Source organism: Aotus nancymaae, unplaced genomic scaffold, assembly GCF_030222135.1.
Source record: "Aotus nancymaae isolate 86718 unplaced genomic scaffold, 86718_ANA_hifiasm-v0.15.2.pri h1tg000011l, whole genome shotgun sequence".
In the NCBI taxonomy this organism is placed as follows: domain Eukaryota; kingdom Metazoa; phylum Chordata; class Mammalia; order Primates; family Aotidae; genus Aotus; species Aotus nancymaae.
Window position 1 is genome coordinate 88,506,154 of NW_026988422.1, and position 21,229 is coordinate 88,527,382.

Below are 21,229 nucleotides of genomic sequence, written 5' to 3' on the forward strand. Positions count from 1 at the left end.
GGGGCTGCGTGTGCCTCTGCGCCTGCTTCTCCTTCCATGGGAGCCCTTCTCAGCTCCTCACCAGCGGCCGTAAGCGCAGCGGACCTCCCCTTGTGGCTTTGTTGAGAAATGTGGCCAGCTGGTCCCAGACTCTCAACACAGAGCACGGGGCTTTGCCTGGTGCCCATGACATCAGCGGGGAGTGAGAGGAGCAGGTGGCTCCCTTGACCGTGTTCAGGGCGTGCCTGTGTGGCCTACTACCTCTGGGGCTGAGGCCACATGGGAAGGAGCTGGGGTTGTGGGAACCCCTCTGGGAAGCTGTGCTGATCCTTTTGAAGCCTGTGACAGCTGAGAGCACAGGCAGTGAGTTGGGGCTCAGTGCCCCACCTCACTGAGTTGGGAAGTTTCTGTGTCTGACCCGCTTCTTCCCGAATGGGAGCTCCCTCCATCCACAGGTGCTGCATGACTTCTCTGTGGGGCCCACAGCCCAGGTCCCGCTTTACCCCTCTGCCTGCTCCTCTCCTGGGCAGTCCACAGACCAGGAGCCCAGGAGGTTGATTCCAAGGTCTGAGTCCCCTTCAGGACAGCAGTTCTGTCCTCTGGTCCCTTTCCCACCCCCAGAGGCCAGTAGGTTTCAGACACCTTCCTGAAACTCCTGGAGGGGCAGCCGGGGAGCAGCCTTGATTCCTAAACAAGAAGTTGGTCCTAAGTGCATCCTCTTGATGTGGGGCAGAAGAGAAATCCGAGACAGTCTCATGCACCCACCATGCACGTGCACACCCACCATGCACGTGCACACACACCGTGCATACACACGCACACACCATGCACCATGCATGCACATGCACCATATATGTACACATGCACCATGCATGTACACACACCCTACACATGCACATACACACACCATGTACGCACATGCACACAATGCACACAATGCACACACACACACACACACACACCCCCTGGCCCTGGGTTGCCCGTCCCCACCGCCTCCTGCTGCAGGTGCTCCTGGTTCCCTCTCATCACGTGACAGTCGGAGTTATCCTTGTGCCCACAGCCATGCCCCCCTGTGGAGCAGGTGTGGTTCTGCCCTCCCCTGGCCTCTCCCAGGTGGGGACTCTATGCTGGGAAGCTGCCCCGTTGCAGGCATTCCCACGGTGCTGCTGCCAGGTTAGCTGTCTGCAGCACAGGCTGGCCAGTCCTGGGGCACTGGATAGACCCTCCTGCAAGCCTGTACCTGGCCGTCCTGCCGGTTGGGGGCACGGTGTCTCAGGAGAAGATTCTGGCTGCTCCCTGGGGTGGTAGCCTGTGTGACCTGGCCTTGCAGGGGCCCCATGACATGCAGTCGGGATGTGCCTGGGACTCATTGCGCTTGTGGTAGCCACTTAGGAGAGGTGAGCACCGCAGGTGCCAAATCCTGGGACACCTTCTCGCAGGCCCAGCCTTCATCCTTTGCTCCGTGGGCCACTGGGGAGGGAGGAGGTGGGAGGTTTTGGCAAAGCAGCCCGAAGGTCCAGGCTGACCCGGGACAGGTGACCGGCCTGGCCTCTCACGCTCCTCGCTGAGAGTCACATCCTGTGGCCCATGACAGGGACACCCAGGACAGGGGCTTAGTCCCGGGGGCCTGCCGTGTGATGCCTGGCCCACAGGCCTTCCCAGAGGGGATTTTGGGAGCCTCCCCCAGCTGTCACAAGCACGTGCCTGTGCCTCGTCTGTGCCAAAATAGCCCCCACATGGAAACGCCTTTGCTGGGCAGGGCACATTCCTGCTGGGAGACACCTGTCAGGTCCCTGCCTGCCTGGGGCCATATGGAGTGTCCAGCCTGGGGGTGGCTGTGGGGTGCTGGGGCTGGGTCCTGCGTCAGCGATGCCCTGTCTCGTCCAGAGCCTTGCCTGGCTTCCCCTCAGCATGGCTGCTCACAGGCAGTGGCCCCTGCCCGTTCAGCCTGACTCTTCCTGCACTGGGCCCATCTGTCTGCCTTCCCGACACCTCCTCCTGCCAGACTTCCGGGGCAAGGGAGTGGGCTCTGGCCACAGAGGCAGTGCCAGCCAGCTGAGTGGGTCAGCCCTCAGGCCCCACCTGACCCCAGGGGCGCCCGGCCAGGAGGGCATGGGAAGGGGAGAGCTGTTCCCACCTTCAGGCCGATGCCGACCAGATGTGGCTCCGTCTTGAGCAGTGGAAGTATGTGCAGGGCCCCACCCTCTTCCCTCCGTCTGCGTAGCGTGCCACCGAGGGCTGAGTGTGTGTTCCGTGCCTACAGCAGAGTCAGCCCAGGCTGGTGGTCATGCTCACAGGTGCACGTGGCCACACAGGTCACTGAGCACAGACCCAGACGGGACACAGCTCAGAGCGTGCACCTCGGGGGAGCCAGGGAATCCCTTCCCAGAGCCCCTCTCGTCCGGCAGCCTCGGGCGTGTGTGAACGATATGGGAGGTGGGAACAGAGCTGGGCGGGGCTCCCCTCCATGGGGGTGGGGTTCCCCTCCTGCTGTTGGTGGGGCGCACCTGTACGCCTGCGCACCTGTGCCTGCGACTGCTGGGCTGGAGGTGGAGGAACAGGGAACTGCCTCTGGGCCTTTGGGTGACTGAGACAGAGGTGCGGGCCCAGCAGGTCTAAGGCCAGGGCCTCCTAATGGCTGGACCCAGCTTGGGCAGTGGCCACAGGTTGGCCGGAGTGCGTTGGCAGCGCTGTCCTCACAGCCACCTTGGAGGCCTCCCTGCCGTGGGGCAGGTGCTGTTCCTGGAGCCCTGGTGCTCAGCTGGGCTCCTCTAGGCCAGCGCCTGGCGTGGCTGTGCTGCGCTCTGACTCCAGCTCCACCGCGTCGCTTCCCCGATTCTGGGGCAGGTGGGGACTGCCTCTTCCCTCTCCGTCATGGGCAGGGCTGGCCTCTGCTGAGGCAACCCCTCACTGGGGCCAGGCTTGGAGACCCAGTGGTTCCAGACCTCAGTGCGGTCCATCCGCAGGGCACCTGGCTCAGCCTGGCCCTCTCACTCCACGGCAGCCGCCCTGGATCCAAGCACTCACTGGCTGGCGGGGACACTGAGAAGGCACCGTGACCTTCTGTCCTCATTAGCAGAGAGCACCCATGTCCAGATAAGGCTGGACATTCAAGAAAGTGGAGTGAGGCTGGCAAGAGCTGGCAGCTGCCCCAAGCAGCCCGGGCAAGCCTCAGGGCAGGCTGGGTGGTAAGTCTGCAGGGGCAGAGAGCCCTGTGGAGGAACTCTCTCTGTGAGGATGGCAGTACCCTGGGGCCCAGCTGCAAGGATGGCCGGCAGGCACCTGGAGCTTGGGCGGAGATGGCAGGGCGTGGGCTGAGCACTTGGGGCACCAGCCTGTGACATTCCTCTGCCCAGGGCAGCAGGGCATGGGGCGCGTGTGGCCAGCTGCCTCCATAGGACCCCAGCTCCCACGCAGGCAGGCGCGCGACTGCACCGAGGGGGCAGCTCCTGGAGACAAAGGCTCCTCAGTATTCCTTTCCAACAAAACAGAGTCAGCAGGTTTGGGACCAGCTGGCTGGGGTCTTAACCATCTGTGCTCTGCGCGCCCCCCCCCGCCGTGCCTGCCTGGAGGGAAATGGGGGGTTGACATGGGCCTCGAGGGCCAGCCGGCTGTGGGTGTGTTTCTCAGAAATCCATGAAGTGCTCCCTTGTCCTGCTTGGGTTCTGCACTGTCCTTGGGAGTGGCGCGGCCGCGTGCCAGGGTCGCAGGGTTGGCCATGCAGCCTCTCCTGGAGGCCTTGGGCCAAACACAGGATTCAGCCCAGCCGTGATGGCACCCAAGGAGTGCGGAGTGGCTGGGTGGAGGAGATCCTGGTCCACATCCCTGTGTGGAGGGCAGGGCCCTCAGGTGACTGGAGTCCGTGCAAGGTGCCCACCCCCACCGCAGAGCGGCTGGGCAGAGGAGAGCCTGGTCCACACCACCGTGTGGAGGGCAGGGCCCTCAGGTGACCGGAATCATGCAGGAGTAAGGACAGGGCTGGGCAGGCAGCTGGATGGGTCCACCCAGAGGGGCTTAGCTAATGAGTAAAAGAATGAGTGAAAGCATGCACACCCCACGCTCCATCGGGGCCAGAGTGTGCTGTTGGGTGGGCTGGCTTCCTTCTTGGGGTTGTGATCCTACCTGTGAGAGGCCCCTATGGGGAGGGCTCCTTGCAGAGGTATAATCAGAGTGAAAGCCGGTAGCATGGTGCAGCAGCTGCAGGGAACAGGATGGCAGCCCCTCGGAAAATGGGACACAGTTTCCGTGCAGTCCAGCAATACCGCTTCTCAGTGGAACCTGAGAGCATTGGAAGCAGGGCCTCCTGGGGAGCTCTGCACCCCATGTTCACAGCAGCGTTACTCACGGCGGTTGAGTGATGGACGTGGCCCCTCCACTCCATGGAGTATTACTCAGCCCTCAAAAGGAGGGAAACGGACACAGGCTGCCACGTAGATGGACCTTGAGTACATTGTGCCGAGTGGAATCAGCCCGTCACAGGAGGACACGTACCGTATGATCCCTTTTGCGCCAGGCCCGTAGAGCTGTTGCATTCATGAGGACAGAGGTAGGATGGTGCAGCGTGGTGAGCGCCGGGGCTGGGGAGGGTGGGAATGGGGAGTTGGGGCCGAGGGGCAGAGTTTCGGTTTTGCGAGGTGAAGAGTCCTCTAGACGGGCAGCAGTGAGGGCTGCACACGGCATCCATGCACTGAGTGCCTCTGGCCTGCACCCTGGAAAACGGTTACAATGGCAAGTTTAACGTTACGCATGCTTACCCCAGTAAAAATGAGAATAGACATTGTCAAGCTGTTCTCCAAAATAAGGCTGTAGCAGTTTACTTTCCTACCAGAAAAGGGACAGTTACATCCCGAAGCCGTGGGGTGCACTGCTACTAACCTCCTGGGCAGGGCTGTCTGAGCCCTTGGCGGCGCCTGCCTGGGTTGGATGGTGACCCAGGGAGGAGCTCAGGCCTTGCACCTTTGGCTTCCTGTTCAAGATGGGAACATCCCCACCTCCTCACCTCCCCAGACCTGCCCCTGAGAGCCTGTCCCACCCCGGGCTAGGGCCTCTGTGCCTCTGAACAAAACTGGGGGCCTGGCGCAGAGTTCCAGCTCAGGTTTCAGAAGTCACTGGTTTGAAGGGGTGCCCACCCTTGCTCCATTGGGACATAGGAATGCAGGTGCCTGCCTCGGCCACCACATGTGCACCCCACGGGCAGCAGGGCCCCCTCCAGCCTCTGGTTTGCATCACACACAGGAGTGGATGGGTGGGTGGAGGGTTTCAGTCTCCCTGAGAGCATACCGCTGGGCTGTGCTGTCTCTGGCCTCCTCACCCACGGACGGCCTGCCCCGCCCCCATCTGAGGCTGGGTGGCTGGAGGGTCTGTTCTCGGACTGGGCCCTGGTGTGGTTTCCCGGAGGAGGTGGGGAGCGACCTGAGGAGGACGTCCAGCCTCCCCTTCCCCCTGCTGTGGGCCGTGTGGAATCGGGCCTCTGCTCAGCCCTGGAGAGTGCTGGCTGCCCTCCTTCCAGCTGAAATGGAAATGCCTTGCCGGACACTCACATGGGGCACTTTCTGCTGAGTCAGGTTTCTCTGACCTTCCTGAAATGTCACTTGTTCTGCAACTCACAAAAACTGGGTGCAGCTGGGCGTGGTGACTTACACTTGTAATCCAAGCACTTTGGGAGGCTGAGGCGAGTGGATCACTAGGTCATGAGTTCGAGACCAGCATGGCCAACATGGTGAAACCCCATCTCTACTAGGAAAACCAGGATGGATAATTTAGTAGAAAAAATACGAATTCCTTAGTGATAGACCTAGTAAAACAGAAAACCCGAAGAGACCGATGACGTTAAATGACTAGGATTGGCAATCCCCCTGCTCCCCTTCCCTGAAGAGCACCAGAGCCTTCACTGTTGGACTTTACCAAACCTGCAGTAAACAAGCATCTTTCATGTGATGCGTTCCGGAGATTGAAAAGAGGTTAGGAACGAGGCTAAGCTGTCGGGCTTACGTGGGCCGTAGAATCCTGAGCGCTCCGAGGGAAGCGTAGAAAGCATGGGACCGCGTGTTTTCACGTCAGCCTCTGTCTCCCAGGTTCAAGTGATTCTTCTGCCTCAACCTCCTGAGTAGCTGGGACTACAGGCGTCCGTCACCACACCCCGCTAATTTTTATGTCTTTAGTAGAGATAGGGTTTCACCATATTGGCCAGGCTGGTCTCAAACTCCTGACCTCATGCTCCACCCACCTCGGCCTACCAAAGTGCTGGGATTACAGACGTGAGCTACCGCACCCAGCCGTGAGTGATTTATTTGATATTAGAATGTCATTTTATTAGACTGAAAGAAAAATTTGGTTGGCCAGGTATAGTGGCTCATGCCTGTAATCGCAGCACTTTGGGAGGCCAAGGCAGGTGGATCACCTTAGGTCAGGAGTTTGAGACCAGCCCAGGCAACATGGTGAAACCCAGTCTCTACTAAAAATACAAAAATTAGACCGGGCATGGTGGCTCATGGTTGTAATCCCAGCACTTTGGGAGGACGAGGCGGGCGGATCATGGGGTCAGGAGTTTGAGACCAGCCTGACCAACATGGTGAAACCCTACCTCTACTAAATATACAAAAATTAGCCAGGCCTGGTGGTGGGCACCTGTAATCCCAGCTACTCAGGAGGCTGAGGCAGGAGGATGGCTTGAACCTGGGAGGTGGAGGTTGCAGTGAGCCGAGATTGCGCCACTGTACTCCAGCCTGGGTGACAGAGCAAGACTCTATCTCAAAAAACAACAAAAAAATTAGCTGGGCATGGTGGTGGTGTGAACCTGTAGTCGCAGCTACTTGGGAGGCTGAGGCAGGAGAGTTGCTTGAACCTTGGAGGCAGAGGTTGCGGTGAGCCAAGATTGTGCTACTGCACTCCAGCCTGGGCAGCAAAGTGAGACTCCATCTCAAAAAATAAAAATAAAAAATAAATAATAAACATATAGTAGACTGAGAAAAAGCAAATTTGAAGAAACTTGACATATTTTTAAGAATACAGAACTAGGAATGTCTTCATCGTGTTGCAGGGTACCTGTTCTGAATCCGCAGACCTGTGGCACCCAGCATGGCAGCCTGCATGTGGCCCTCGATTAATTCACCTTGGTGATCCCCGTGTGTGGCAGTGCTGGCAGCATGTCGAGTGCCGGCTACTGGCTGCGCATTAGGGCAGCCGTGGGGCATTTTCATCTTTGCAGGAAGTCCTGCTGAACAGCATTGCTGAGACGTTGGTGTGGACGTGCTGAAGACACAGCATGCTTCTGTTTTTTTCCCTTTCCCTAAGGCATCATTCCTAATGGCAAAATAGTAGAAGTGTGACCTTCAGAGTCAAGAGCAAAGGCAACTGCTTCAGATCATTCCTGATGTGCTGGGCAGCGCAACCAGGCCCGGGAAGTTTGAGTTGAAGGAAACCCAGTTCCCATTTGCAGATGGCATTGTCGTTCACACGGACAATATAAAAGTGTTTCCAAGTTATTAGAACCAGTAAGAGTTCTAGAAAGCTGACTGATACAAGATCAACACGTAGACTCAGTACTGTTAAAAGACCTGCAGCAATCAATTTGAAAATAAAATACTGTTCATAGGCAGCTGGTAGCTCTATAGAAAGAAATCAAAGATTTTTTTCCCTCTTTTTTTTTTTTGAGACTGAGTCTCGCCCTGTCACCCAGCCTGCAGGGCAGTGGTGTGATCTCAGCTCACTGCAACCTCCGCCTCCTGGGTTCAAGTGGTTCTCATGCCTCAGCCTCCTGAGTAGCTGGGGTTACAGGAACCACCACCATGCCTGGCTAATTTCTTATTTTTAGTAGCGATGGGGTTTCACCATGTTGGCCAGGCTGGTCTTGAACTCTCGACTTCAGGTGATCTACCTGCCTCAGCCTTCCACAGTGCTGGGATTACAGGCATGAGGCACTGCTGGCTCCTTTTTTTTCTTTTAAATTTTTTTTTTTTTCTTCAAGAACTTTTCCTTTGCAGTCAGAACACAGAGTATTAAAGACTTACAGGAGAAACATCTAACTATATTCAAGAACATTAAAAACACTTGGATTAAGACATGTAAAGACTCATTGTTGCCAGGTGCGGTGGCTCATGCCTGTAATCTCAGCACTTCGTGAGGCCAAGGCGAGCGAATCACGAAGTCGGGAGTTTGAGACCATCCTGGCCAGCATAGTGAAACCCCATCTCTACTAAAAATAGAAAAATTAGCCAGACTTGGTGGCTCGCACCTGTAGTCCCAGCTACTCGGGAGGCTGAGGCAGGAGAATTGCTTGAACCCTGGAAATGGAGGTTGTAGTGAGCCAAGATTACACCACTGCACTCCAGCCTGGGTGACAGAGTGAGACTATGTCTCAAAAAAAAAAAAAAAAAAAAGTCACAAAGAAGTTAGTTTTCCGTAAATGCAATTCAATTTCATGAAATTCTACAGAGGAATTTTTTAATTGAACTTGGCAAGTTGATTCTAAGATTTATAGGAAATAGATAAGCAACTTTAAGGAAAAGTGAAGTGCCTGTGTGCTGAGGGAGCCGTAGGCTGTCCTGCTGCTGTGACTCGGCAGCATGAGCTCCAGGCAGGCGATCCTCACAGGTCTGGAGGCTGCGGAGCCTGAGATCAAGGTGCCGGCAGATTTGGTGTCTGATGAGGGCTGGCTTTCTGGTCCTTGGACAGCTCTCTGAGGCCTCTTTTACATGGGTGCTGTTCCCACTGAGGTACTCTGCCCTTGCGACCTCATCACTTCCAAAAGACCCCACCTTCTAAAACCAACACATTGGGGTTGAAATTTTAACATGGCTTTCTGGGGGTTGTGTGGGACACAGACAGTACTTAAGGAGTATTTTCTTTTTTTTCGTTTTTTGAGGCAAGATCTCACTCTCTCTCATTGCAGCCTCAACCTCCTGAGTAGCTGAGCCTACAGGCAGGTGCCATCACACCCAACTAATTTTTGTATTTTTTTTTTTTGGATGGAGTCTTCCTCTGTCACCCAGGCTGGAGTGCAGTGGCATGATCTCGGTTCACTGCAACTTCTGCCTCCTGGGTTCAAGCAATTCTTGTGCCTCAGTCTACCTGAGTAGTTGGGATTACAGGCATGCGCCACCAGCCTGGCTAATTTTTGTATTTTTAGTAGAGATGTGGTTTCACCATGTTGCCCAGGCTGGTCTCGAAGCTCCTGGGCTCAGGTAATCTGCCTGCCTTGGCCTCCCAAAGTGCTGGGATTACAGGTGTGAGCCACTGCGCCCAACTAAGAAGTGGTATTTTCTTTAGCAGGTACACATTTATTTAAATTAGCTATGCTAGTTGAAATAGTATGGGATTGGCAGATGTATAAACATTGACTAATGGAACGTAACAGCAGACACACATGATCACAGCATGCTTCAGAAACGGCCCCATTCATCCGTGAGGACAGGATATGCCTGTAGGTAAACGGTTTGGTGACAATTGAACATTCATGTTGGAAATGAAAAGGAATCACTCACACTACACACAACTCCAAATGGATGAATAATCTCATTGTGAAAAGAGGAGGGAGCACAGTGGAGTGGGATGGGTTAAAGCAGTGGTCCCCAGCCTTTTTGCCGCCAGGGACCGGTTTTGTGGAAGACAGTTTTTCCACAGACTGGGTGACGGGAATGGTTTCCAGATGAAACTGTCCCACGTCCGATCGTCTGGCATGGGACTCTCATAAGGAGCGTGCAGCCTAGATCCCTCGTGCACAGTTACGGAAGGTTTCTCCTATGAGACTTGAACGCCTTGCTGATCTGATGGGAAGCGGAGCTCGGGCGGAAATGCTCTTCGCTCGCCGCTCACCTCTGCTGTGCGGCCAGTTCCTAACAGGCCAGGAGTCCTTCCTGGGGTTTGGGGATCCGTGCTCTACGGCACAGCTGACTTTTCTGTACCAGAGCCGGGGATAAAGGGCTTCCTGAGCTGGTGCTTCCTGCCACCCGTGACGCGGGGCAGGTGTCTGTGGTCCCGGGCCGGCCAGCGGCATCTCCTGTTCTGGGTTTGGTTTCTGCGTCTGGGTCCATGGTGGCTGCCTGGGACCTGCCCTTGCAGCCAGGGGGAAGGGAGTGGGCAAGGCCTGCGGCCCAGGGTCAGCATGCTGCCTCTGCTCAGGGCCCCCGTCTCTGGCTGTGCAGCTGTCACCCAGCTAGCACCGGGAGACGTGCTACCAATGGGGGGCTGGAGAAGGGAGCTGGGAGACAGCTGGCGGTCTCAGCCCCGAAGAGACACATGCCTGCAGTCCTTCAAGGGGAAGAAGCGGGGCTGACGGGGAGAGCGCGTGGCGCAGTTCTGCGGTCTGGTCCCTTGATTTCTTTAAACAAATCCTAAGTGTGGAGAACATTTCTTCGTTCTTGTTGGCAGGCCCGCGGGCTTTTGTGTATCACTCTGAACTTTTCCCGTATGCCTCTCACTTCTCTCTGTCAGAAAACAAAACGGAAGGCCGTTCTCTAGGACTCGGATTCCAGTTGGCTTTTTTGTTCACCTCTTTCCAGCAGACACAAGGAAAGAGGAAAGAGAGGATACTGTGGGCGTTTAGCAGGTGGCGTTGGATGTGAGCCTTGTTTCGCCTGTCACTGCGATTTTATTTTATATTGAGTTCTTTTAAAATAGGCTTTGCTTCTCTCTGGTTGCTGTCGAATCTGTTACAGCTGCAAGGTGCCCTTCTGAACACGGCAGCAGGTTGGTGATGAGTCATCTCCTGCAGGTTTTCTGGTGTCTTTGTCATGATGTTCTCAGGTGTGCCTGGCCTAGGCAACCTTCAGGTCTTGCTGTCAGAACCACCTTGGATCATAAGCAAATAACTTCCTTTTTTATCTGCGCAGTTTCTGAATGCAAATGATTCTTTTTATTCCTTGTTTTATTGATCGACGTTTTAGACACAGAGTCTTGCTGTGCCGCCCAGCCTGGAGCTTTTCATTCTTCCAGTGTTGGCACCGTGGCTGTAGGGTGTGCAGTGGCAGCACAGACAGGCCCGGGAGGGGCAAGCGTGTCCCCCTCGGGCAGGCTCTGTCTACCGCAGGGAGGAGCCCCTCCCTAGGAATGGGGAGCCAGAGTCTGCTGTTTCTGTGACAGGAATCTTGGGGGAGGGGGCACTGGGCTGTGCTGCATAGATGGTGAGCACTGGACTCACCCCCAGCCTCAAGTCAGACAGATGTAAGGAATGTGAGCTTCTAGAAACAGGAGTGTGAAAGCTTGAGTGATAAAGAATGGAAGTCTTGCACACCCTGCCCCTCCCCCAAATGCCTATCGCGGGATTTGTTTGTTTGTTTAAATTAGTTCATCCACGGCAGGATCCAAACTGCTGCGTGTGTGTGTGTGTGTGTGTGTGTGTGTGTGTGTGTGTCAGGGTCCTCTGTTGCCCATGCTGGAGTGCAATGGTGTAATCACAGCTCATTGCAGCCTCCAACTCCTGAGCTCAGGTGATCCTCCCACCTCAGCCTCCCAAGTAGCTGGGACTGCAGGTGTGCCCCACCACGCCCAGCTAATTTTTTTTTTTTCTTTTTTGTAGAGATGGGGTTTTGCGATGTTGGCCAGGCTGGTCTCAAACTCCTGGCTTCAAGCAATCCACCCACCTTGGCCTCCCAGAGTACTAGGATTACAGGTGTGACTCTGCCCAGCCAGAGTAGAATTTCTCGTTTGCAATTGGTTGATAGGTGTCTTGTCCCATCTTTAATAAAATAAAAACTTTGAATATCACCTGGTAGGCCAGGTGCAGTGGCCCACATCTGTAATCCTAGCCCTTTGGGAGGCTGAGCTGGGCGGATCACTTGAAGACAGATGTTCAAAACCAGCCTGGCTGATAGGTAAAACCCCAATCCTAGTAAAAATACAAAACAGTAGCTGGGCGTGGTGGCACACGCCTGTAGTCCCAGCTGCTTGGAGGCTGAGGCAGATGAATTGTTTGAACCCAGGAGGCGGAGGTTGCAGTGAGCTGAGATCGCACCACTGCACTCCAGCCTGGGTGACAGAGCAAGACTCTGTCAAAAAAAAAAAAAAAAGTATTGTGTGGTAAAAGCTCACCCCTCACACCTCTCTGCATATGCAGCTCTGGGCTTTAATGTCCTCCACACGACCAGGCACAGAACACTGGACAGTCCGCAAAAAAAACAGTCCCCAGCGGCCACCCGGTTCCTAGCACCCACCTGCCCTTCTGACCTGGCCTCATCCCTCCAGCTCTGCGTTTTCCAGAGTGCCACAGAAATGAACAGAGATGGCGTGTGCCCTCTTGACACGGCTCTGTCACTCCGCGTGCTGCCCTTGCGATCCGTGCTGTCGTGTGTTGGGGATCCGTTCCTTGCTGTTGCTGAGTACGTCCCATTGCACCACGTACCCAAGTGTCCTTGTCTTGGAGGGCCGAGGCGGGCAGATCACCTGAGGTGAGGAGTTCAACGCCAGGACAGCTGGGGTTCCAGTGGGTGCAATTGTGACTAGAGCTGCTGTGACTGTGCGTTACAGATCTTTGTGTGGACACGCGCTTTTATTTCCTTTGGACCGGTTCCAAGGGGTAGGATTGCTGGGTGCTGTTTGTCTAGCTCTGTAAGAAGCTGCCGAGCTGCTTCAGGGACGCTGCCGTGCGGCGCTCTGCTCCTCTCCAGCACTTGGTATTTGCTTTTTTCATCTTTCGTAATTTTTAAGCCATTCTAACATGTGTAGTTGGTATCTCGTTTGGTTTTAATTTGCATTTCTCTAATACCTAATAATTTTGAGCACCTTTTCATGTGCTTATGTGCTATCAATGTGTATCTTCTTTGGTGAAATGTCTCTTCAAATATTTTGCTCCCCTTTTTTTTTTTGGATATGGAGGCTCACTCTGTCACCCAGGCTGGAGTGCAATGGCGCGATCTCAGCTCACTGCAACCTCCGCCTCCCTGGTTCAAGCAACTCTCCTGCCTCAGCCTCCCGAGTAGATGGGATTACAGGCGCACACCACCATGCCCGGCTAATTTTCTCACTGTTTACTAGGTTGTTTTCATATTGTTGAGTTCTAAGAGTTCATATATTTAAATATTCTGAATAAAATCTTTGTCAAATACGTGATCTGCAGCTGGGTGTGGTGGCTCACGCCTGTAATCACAGCACTTTGGGAGGCTGAGGTGAGTGGATCACTTGAGGCCAGGAGTTTGAGACCAGCCTGACCAACATGTAGCTGGGACTACAGGCGCATGCCGCCATACTTGGCTACTTTTCATATTTTTCGTGGAGACGGGGTCTCCCTATGTACCCAGGCTGCTCTCAGACTCCTGGGCTAAAGTGATCCACCCACCTCAGCTACCCAAAGTGCTGGATTACAGGCGTGAGCCACCCTGCCCTGCCTTTACTTTTAACATATGGTTGAATTTGCCTGGAATTGTTTTTTTGAAAGATTTTATTTATTTATTTATTTATTTATTGAGACAAAGTCTTACTCTGTTGCCAGGCTGGAGTGCAGTAGTACAATTTTGGCTCACTGCAACCTCCGAACCTCCACCTCCCCAGTTCAAGTGATTCTCTTGCCTCAGCCTGCCAAGTAGCTGGAATTACAGGCATGCACCACCATGCCCAGCTAATTTTGTATTTTTAGTAGAGACGAGGTTTCACCATGTTGGCCAGGCTGGTCTCAAACTCCCAACCTCCAGTGATCCACCCATCTCAGCCTCCCAAGTGCTGTGAATACAGCCGTGAGCCACTGTGCCCAACCCAGAAAATTTTTAAGTATTAATTCAATTTATTTAATAAGTATAGGACTATACCAGCTATCTCTAACCATCATGGTGAGTTTTAGTGGTTTGTGGCTTTCGAGGAAAATGAAAATTGGTACCTTTTATTTAAGTAGTCCAATTTTTGTGCATGAAGTTGTTTATAGCATTTCTCAGTAGTCCGTGAGGTCTGTGGTTCCTTCTTTCACTTCTGATAATGGCAACTTTTGTCTACTTTTTTCTTTGGGTGGAGGTTTTATGAATTTTATTGATCTTCCCAAAAGAACTAGCATTTGGATTTATTTTATTTATTGTTTATCTCTTTTCAGTGTAGTTGTTCCTCTTTGTTATAATTTTCTTCCTTTTGCTTACGTGGGGTTTAATACGCTCTTCTAGTTTCTTAAGATGAACCTTAGGGCCAGGCGCAGTGACCCAGAAATCCTAGCCCTTTGAGAGGCCGAGGTGGGCAGATCACCTGAGGTCCGGAGTTTGAGACCAGCCTGGCCAACGTGGTGAAACCCCATCTCTACCAAAAATATAAAGAAGTAGCCGGACACAGTGGTGCGAACCTGTAATCCCAGCTGCTTGGGAGGCTGAGGCAGGACAATCGCTTGATCCTGGGAGGTGGAGGTTGCAGTGAGCCGAGATCTCGCTGCTGCATTACAGCCTGGGTGACAGAGCGAGACTCCGTCTCAGGCCAGATGGAATCTTAGATTGTGTATTCGAATCTTTTTCATTTTCTGACGTAAGTACTTAATGCCGTACATAATCCCTCCAGCCCTGCTTAGCTGCACCAGCAGGTTCCTCGTGCTGTGTCTTCATTCCCGTGACAGTCAGCGTGGTCTCCGGTTTCCTTTGATCCGTAGGTTATTGAGGAACGTGTTTTTTGTTCTCCAAGCCGTTGTGCATTTTCCAGCCATCTTCTGTGACAGATTGCTCGTCTGACTCCATTTTGGTCAGAGAAGGTGCTGAATGCCGTCAGTTAGTTTGTGTTTGTGATGGATTTGTGGTGTGACCCAGCATGCGGTCGGCCTTGGTTCACGTCACCTCTCTCAGTCTCTCTCCTGCCTTGTTTCCTCTTGCATTTTGTTCCGTAAGAGAGCGCCTATGAAATCGGTGCAGCCCCGGAGGAGTGGTGGAGCCAGGGCCAGGGTCCCCGATGGAGGAGCGCCCCTCAGGGCACTCCTAGCAGGCTCCGACTCGATGCCTGACGTGTTCTGTGATAAAGTGAGGGTGAGAATGACTTTAGAGCTCCCTGGTAGCCTCAGAGTGTGATGCAGACACTGGCGGGCAACAGTGGACGGGCAGACTGCGGCTGGGAGAACGACCTGAGGGCCTCTAATGGAGACGTCTGTATTAGGCTTTTCATGCTCACTCTTTAAGCTCCATGCCTGTTTGCCTAAAAACCTGACTTAAAAACATCTAACTTGGAACTCAGAAAAATACAGCATCTGACCTGGGTAGGCCCGTCGTCCAGTTCTGGAAAGCAGACTCATTTCTGGGTTAGTCCAGGGCTGCTTCATGAGCTACAGCGATCCCATCTTGTTGGAACAGGCCACCCTGTGCATGACTCGGTCCCATGCACCTCACACAGCCCAGCTGGTGGCTTTGGCGGCTGTCAGGCGCTGCTCAAGTCTGCAGCTCTGTCTGCGGAGAGCACCCCAGGGCCCCTCCCACATGGTTCCTGCATCCCTGTCCACACAGCTCCCCACCCCATCACCCGCGTGGCTCCCCCGCCCCTTCCGCGTGGCTCCCCCTCTGCCCGTCCGCGCGGCTCCCCCTCTGCCCGTCCGCGTGGCTCCCCCTCTGCCCGTCCGCGCGGCTCCCCCACCCCATCGCCCGCGTGGCTCCCCCTCTGCCCGTCCGCGTGGCTCCCCCTCTGCCCGTCCGCGTGGCTCCCCCTCTGCCCGTCCGCGCGGCTCCCCCTCTGCCCGTCTGCGTGGCTCCCCCGCCCTGTCGCCCACGTGGCTCCCCCTCTGCCCGTCTGCGTGGCTCCCCCTCTGCCCGTCCGCGCGGCTCCCCCTCTGCCCGTCCGCGTGGCTCCCCCGCCCCGTCGCCCACGTGGCTCCCCCTCTGCCCGTCCGCGTGGCTCCCCCTCTGCCCGTCCGTGTGGCTCCCCCGCCCCGTCGCCCACGTGGCTCCCCCTCTGCCCGTCCGCGTGGCTCCCCCTCTGCCCGCCGTCCACTGTCCTCCATGTACCTCCCACCCGCTACCCCGATGTCAAGTCAGGCACATTCCACCCAGGGAACTCTCGCGTCTGTCCTTGGCTTCTCTGAGCTCAGTGGAGTGTAAACGATGTCACCATCATCGCTGGAGCAGCCGGGATGGGACTGGGGTCTCCATGGCCTCCATTTTACGCATGGGCTAACAGGTGCTGAGGAAGCCCTGTGACGTCCTGGGGCCGCCGAGGCAGTCATCCCCGAGGTGCAGGGATGTGTGGAAAAGGGCCTAGGCACCTGTGGTGGCTGCATTCGTGGCCTGGCTGTGGCCGGCGGCTGTTCTGCTGTTTTATGTTCATACTTTGAGGGCCAAGCACCAGCCCAGGAGGTGGGTGCCCAAGTCCAGACTTCCCGGAGGGAAAGTGTCCCCAGCACAGACACAGCCACTCAGAGCTCGCTGGTCTTGGAGCCTGAAGCTGGGCGGGGCAGGCAGTGCCATCCCTATCTGGAGGGTGGTGCCTTCACCCTTCTGCTGTCCTGAGCAAGAATAAAAATGAGCCAAGCTTCAAAGAGAGCTGTGCCAGAGTTTCCGGAACGCTTGCCAGCACAGCTGTTGCCCACACACCTTCAGGCATGGGCAGGCGGTGTGGGCGTCTTCACGGGATGGAGTTGGGGCCCTGGCGTGTGTACGGCCAGTCCCCCCCGGGGAGATGCTCGTTCACTCGGGGCAGCACTGGGCAGAGTGGTGGGGCCTGCACCCGTGCCACTCCCCAGGGACAGAGCCCTGGACACTGTGAGCGTGTCATTCAGACCGTCCCTGGCATCTCCAGGACTCCTGTGGCCTCAGGACAAAATGACGGAGGTGAAACGAGCAGAAAGAAGGTTGGGGGAAAGCATGTGCCAGCCACGGGCAGGGGGCCTGGGGTGGGCAGGATCGGGAGGCTGGGCTGGATGGGGCTGTGGGGAGGGGAGGTCTATGCTCTTGCAGCTGGGAGCTGGCTCAGGACTCTCAGATCTTCCGTGGCCTGTCATCTCCCCCTGCCTGCCTGTCACACGCCCACTCAGTCAGTTCCAGGGCAGTTAGGCTCGTCCTCAGGGCCTTCAGGAGATGGGGCCACTGGCCTGGCAGCCACAGGATGCTGAGGGGCGGGCGCTCACCACAGGCAGGGACCGCCGGGCTCCTGGGGTGACGCTGTCCTAGAACGCGCAGGCCACGTTGTGATTAGGGGCGGAGCCCCGAGGCTGAGCTGTGCCTTGCTTTGCAGGTTGTGCAGCCTGACTCTGAAGAAGCTGGTCGTCTTCAAGGAGCTGGAGAAGGAGCTGATCTCCGTGGTGATTGCCGTCAAGATACAGGTGAGGCCCCTGGTGCCCTGGCCGTGACTGGGCGCCGTCGGCTTTCCACGTGCCTGGGAGACGAGTCAGCCAGTGCGCCAGCGTGAGGCCTTGCGCCAAAACAGCGGGTAGCCCATGCCGTCTCCAGGAGCCGGGGGGTGGCGGAAATGACGGGACTGTGGTGCTCCTGGGAGCGGTCCTGTCCCGGCCTTCTGGGATGTGGAGGTCAGGTGCACGGGGCCTTCTCAGGGCAGAGGTGCCCTCGGGTCACCTCAGTGATGGATGGGCCCTGAGCGCCTGGAACCGGGGCTTCCCTGCTGCACTGAGCGCCCACTTCCTGCCCAGTTTCCATGGACGGAGGGTGTTGGTGGGAGAGAGGAGCCGACGCTCTGGGAGGCGAGGACCCAGCCAGAACTCTCAGCCCCTGGTGCCAGGGCCTCTCTTCTGACCCTAGTGGGGCCTGTGACCTCTCGAAGCCTTTGAACACGTGGCTGTTCCAGAGGGGTTGTGCCATTGTCTTCCACACACCTGGCCCAGGCCCCCCGCCCTCCACGGGGTAGAGCTGCCACGACCCTTGTTGTAATACTGTCTCCCAGTGGCCCAGCCAGGAGGTGTCCCCGCCAGCTGTCAGGGCGGTGAGGCTCCAGGTGTGTGGTCTGTGTGGGGCCACCTGCAGCGGCCTCTCCCTGGCTGGCACCAGTCATGGGAAGTTGTCACCCGTGTCCTCAGCTTACAGGAGTGCCCTTCTGTGTGGCTGTCCAGCATGACAGGGCGGGTCTCAGTGGCTGTCGTGCTCCTGACCCCACCCCATCAGCCCCTTGAGGACGGGGCCCTGCTCATGGAGCCCACGTCCAAGGCCCTGCATAGGTCCCTGGAGCTGGCTGGATTCCTGACACCACTGTGGCTCTGACACGGGGTCTCCGGGCACCCAGACCTGTGGAGCAGCACCTGAGCCCCGGCCAGCGTGGCTGAGGTCACCGGCCAGCAGCGGGTCTGGAGTGCGAGAAGCCCGGAGGCATGTCGTCCTTCCCAGGCGGCTCCCGTACGTCTTAGATAAACGTCTGGAGAAACCCTTTTCCTCGCTGAAGATGCTCGTGGGTTATCAGCAGCCTGCGTGTGCGGCGCATGCTGGTGGCCGGGTTCCCAGATGGTGGAGCCTTCCGGGAGCGTGTGGCCGGTGGCGTGATGGAACCAGCCACCCGCCTGCCTGTGCCCAGGGTGCCGAGGAGCTGCTGCAGTCTGGCTGGGGGTCATCCCTGGGGCATGAGGAGCTGTCTGTGGGCTGTTGGCACCAGGCCGTGAGGTTGTGTCTGGGCCTCTTGGCTTGCAGGGGGGTGGCAGGGCGGTCAGGGTTCTCACCGGGTCTTCAGAGCATGAGGGCAAGAGCTGGCCCCTCACTGGCTTCTGAGTCGGTGCTGCTGACCTCTAACCCCTGGCATGGGACCCCTACCTCACAGCGACACTGTTCCTTGGCTCCCTTTCTCCCTCTGCCTGTCTCTGGTCCTGCTGCAGCCTGCGTCCTGACTGAGAGCTTGGCCCAGGGCCCTCAGAGCCCCACCTCTTCAGCCCCTCTGTATCCCGTGGGCTTGTTGCCCATGCCCACCCTGACCATCCCAGCTCAGCACCCATGTGGCCCTTGGCCTCCCTTGCTCACCCCCAGCTCCTCACCTCTTCCCTCTTGGGCAGTCCTCTCTGCCCAGGTCCCCTGTGGGAAAGCAGCCAGCCTGGCCCCCATAGCCCCACCGGCCCCCGTAGCCCTACGTGCCCTCGGCCTTCTCTGGCATGCACCTTTGCTGCCCCTGCTTGTGGCACACGCTAGTCTTTTCCTGTCATAGCTGGGTCCCTGGAGTCCTCTAGGGGGATGCTGAGCGGGGCTTGACGCAGAACACATTTGCGGGGAAACGTCTCTGAAGGGTCAAGGGGATGAGCCCGGAGAGCCCAGAGCACAACGCAGGGGCACCCAGGGAGACGAGCGGGGACAGGAGGGCTGGCCGAGGACAGCACCTGAGGTCCCAGCTCAAGGGCGGGACCAGAGCCACCACGGGTGCCTCCTGGAGCCCGAGCGTGGCAAGCAGGCCACACACACCTGTCCTGAGGCCCTGCTGCTCCACCCGAACCTGGGCGGGCCCCCCCGCCCGCCTGCCAGCTGCCTGGCACCCTCATCCGTTGTGTCCTGCACGCCGACCGCTGGGAGCTCGTGCCTGCTGCCCCACTGTGTCTGCTTGTTGCTTGGAGCACGCAGTCCCCGGGCTCACCCTTGTTGGGATGGCCTCTTAAAATAGCACTACGATAAGCACGGTCAATCTATTAGGAATCTACTTGGATATAAAGTTTGCGGTTGGGGTCCTGTTGTCTTTCATGAAAATGACCCATTACCCATTTAGCACAGGTGTGTGCAGATGCCTCCTGCTGGCCTGAAGCTCGCTGGGTATGACCTCAGCGCGTTTTCACGTGGCCATGCATTTCCTGCATCTGTACCAAGGCTCCTGCTTGCCTCTTTAAGTATTGTCTCTGTATATTTTATTCTCTGAGAGGACCAGTCAGCCCTGCTCATTCTTCTTTTTAGAAAATGCTTTAGGCCGGTCGCAGTGGCTCCAGCCTGTGATCCCAGCACTTTGGGAGGCCGAGGCGGGTGGATCACCTGAGGTCAGGAGTTCATGACCGGCCTGACCAACATGGAGAACCCCATCTCTACTAAAAATACAAATAAATCAGCCAGGCATGGTGGCGCATGCCTGTAATCCCAGCTACTCGGGAGGCTGAGGCAGGAGAATCGCTTGAACCTGGGAGGCAGAGGTTGCGGTGAGCTGAGATCACGCCACTGCACTCCAGTCCGGTCAACAAGAGCAAAACTCCATCTGAAAAAAAAAATACAAAAATTATTGTATTTTTTTGTGGTGGTACATGCCTGTACTCCCAGGTACTAGGGAGGCTGAGGCTGGTGATTGCCTGAGCCTGGGAGGTCAAAGCTGCAGTGAGCTGAGATTGTGCCACTGCCCTACAGCCTGGGTGACAGAGAGAGACCCTGTCTGAAAAAAATAATAATAATGGTTTAAGCCAAGCATGGAGGCACCTGCCTGTAGGCTGAGCTACTTAAGAGGCTGTGGCAGGAGGATTGCTTGAGCCCGGGAGCTCAAGTCCAGCCTGAGCAACACAACGAGACCTGTCCCTCAAAACCAAAACCAGAAAAGGCTTGGCGCCTCCCAGATTTGTTCTTCCAGACTTACCTGGGCAGCGCGGTCAGGTGCCGCTGCATCTGGGCATGGAACCTGTTTTGTGATCGGTTACCTTCAGCAGGCACCACTCCCGGCTTCTCTCTCAGGTCCTGGGGCAGATTCCTAGAGGTGGGAGCTGTGGGCCCAGGGGTCTCAATGTTTGTGAGGTTCTTGGGATGAAGCCAGGGCGCCTCTGGGGATTATCCCCGCCTGTGCGACCGCCCCCCAGTTTGCTCTGAGATGAAGTCCTTTCAACTAGAACAGCTCTTGCTTAATCACAGGGCTCCAAACGGATCCTGCGGTCCCATGAGATTGTGCTGCCCCCCAGTGGACAAGTGGAGACAGATCTGGCCCTGACCTTCTCCCTGCAGGTGAGTCTTTCCCCAGTGGTGACCACGCCCTCTTCAGTGGCCCCCAGGGAGATGGGCACCCCTCATCGCTGTCCCCTGGGCTGATGGGCACCCCTCATCTGTGGCCCCTTGGGTGATGGGTACCCCCTCATCACTGTCCCCTGGGGCAACGGGAACCTCTCATCAGTGTCCCCTGGGGTGACAGGGACCCCTCATCACTGTCCCCTGGGATGATGGGCACCCCTCATCAGTGTCCCCTGGGCTGATGGGCACCCCTCATCTGTGGCCCCTTGGGTGATGGGTAACCCCATCACTGTCCCCTGGGGCAACGGGAACCTCTCATCAGTGTCCCCTAGGATGATGGGGACCCCTCATCACTGTCCCCTGGGATGATGGGTACCCCCTCATCAGTGTCCCCTGGGGTGACAGGTATCCCCCATCACTGTTCCCTGGGGTGACAGGGACCCCTTATCACTGTCCCCTGGGGTGATGGGCACCCCTCAACACTGTCC

The 21,229-nt window shown here is 56.6% G+C and overlaps 1 protein-coding gene across 6 annotated transcripts in view; it reads left to right on the top strand.

Annotated features, from left to right (window-relative positions):
* The window catches only part of PACS2 (phosphofurin acidic cluster sorting protein 2), an 82,453-nt gene that overhangs the window by 20,620 nt on the left and 40,604 nt on the right, over positions 1–21,229 (top strand). For all 6 annotated transcript variants that reach the window (XM_064375270.1, XM_064375272.1, XM_064375271.1 and 3 more), the window contains exons 2-3: positions 17,086–17,173; positions 20,649–20,738. In XM_064375270.1, coding sequence (XP_064231340.1) covers positions 17,086–17,173; positions 20,649–20,738 — 178 coding nt within the window. The remainder of the gene's footprint in view (positions 1–17,085; positions 17,174–20,648; positions 20,739–21,229) is intronic.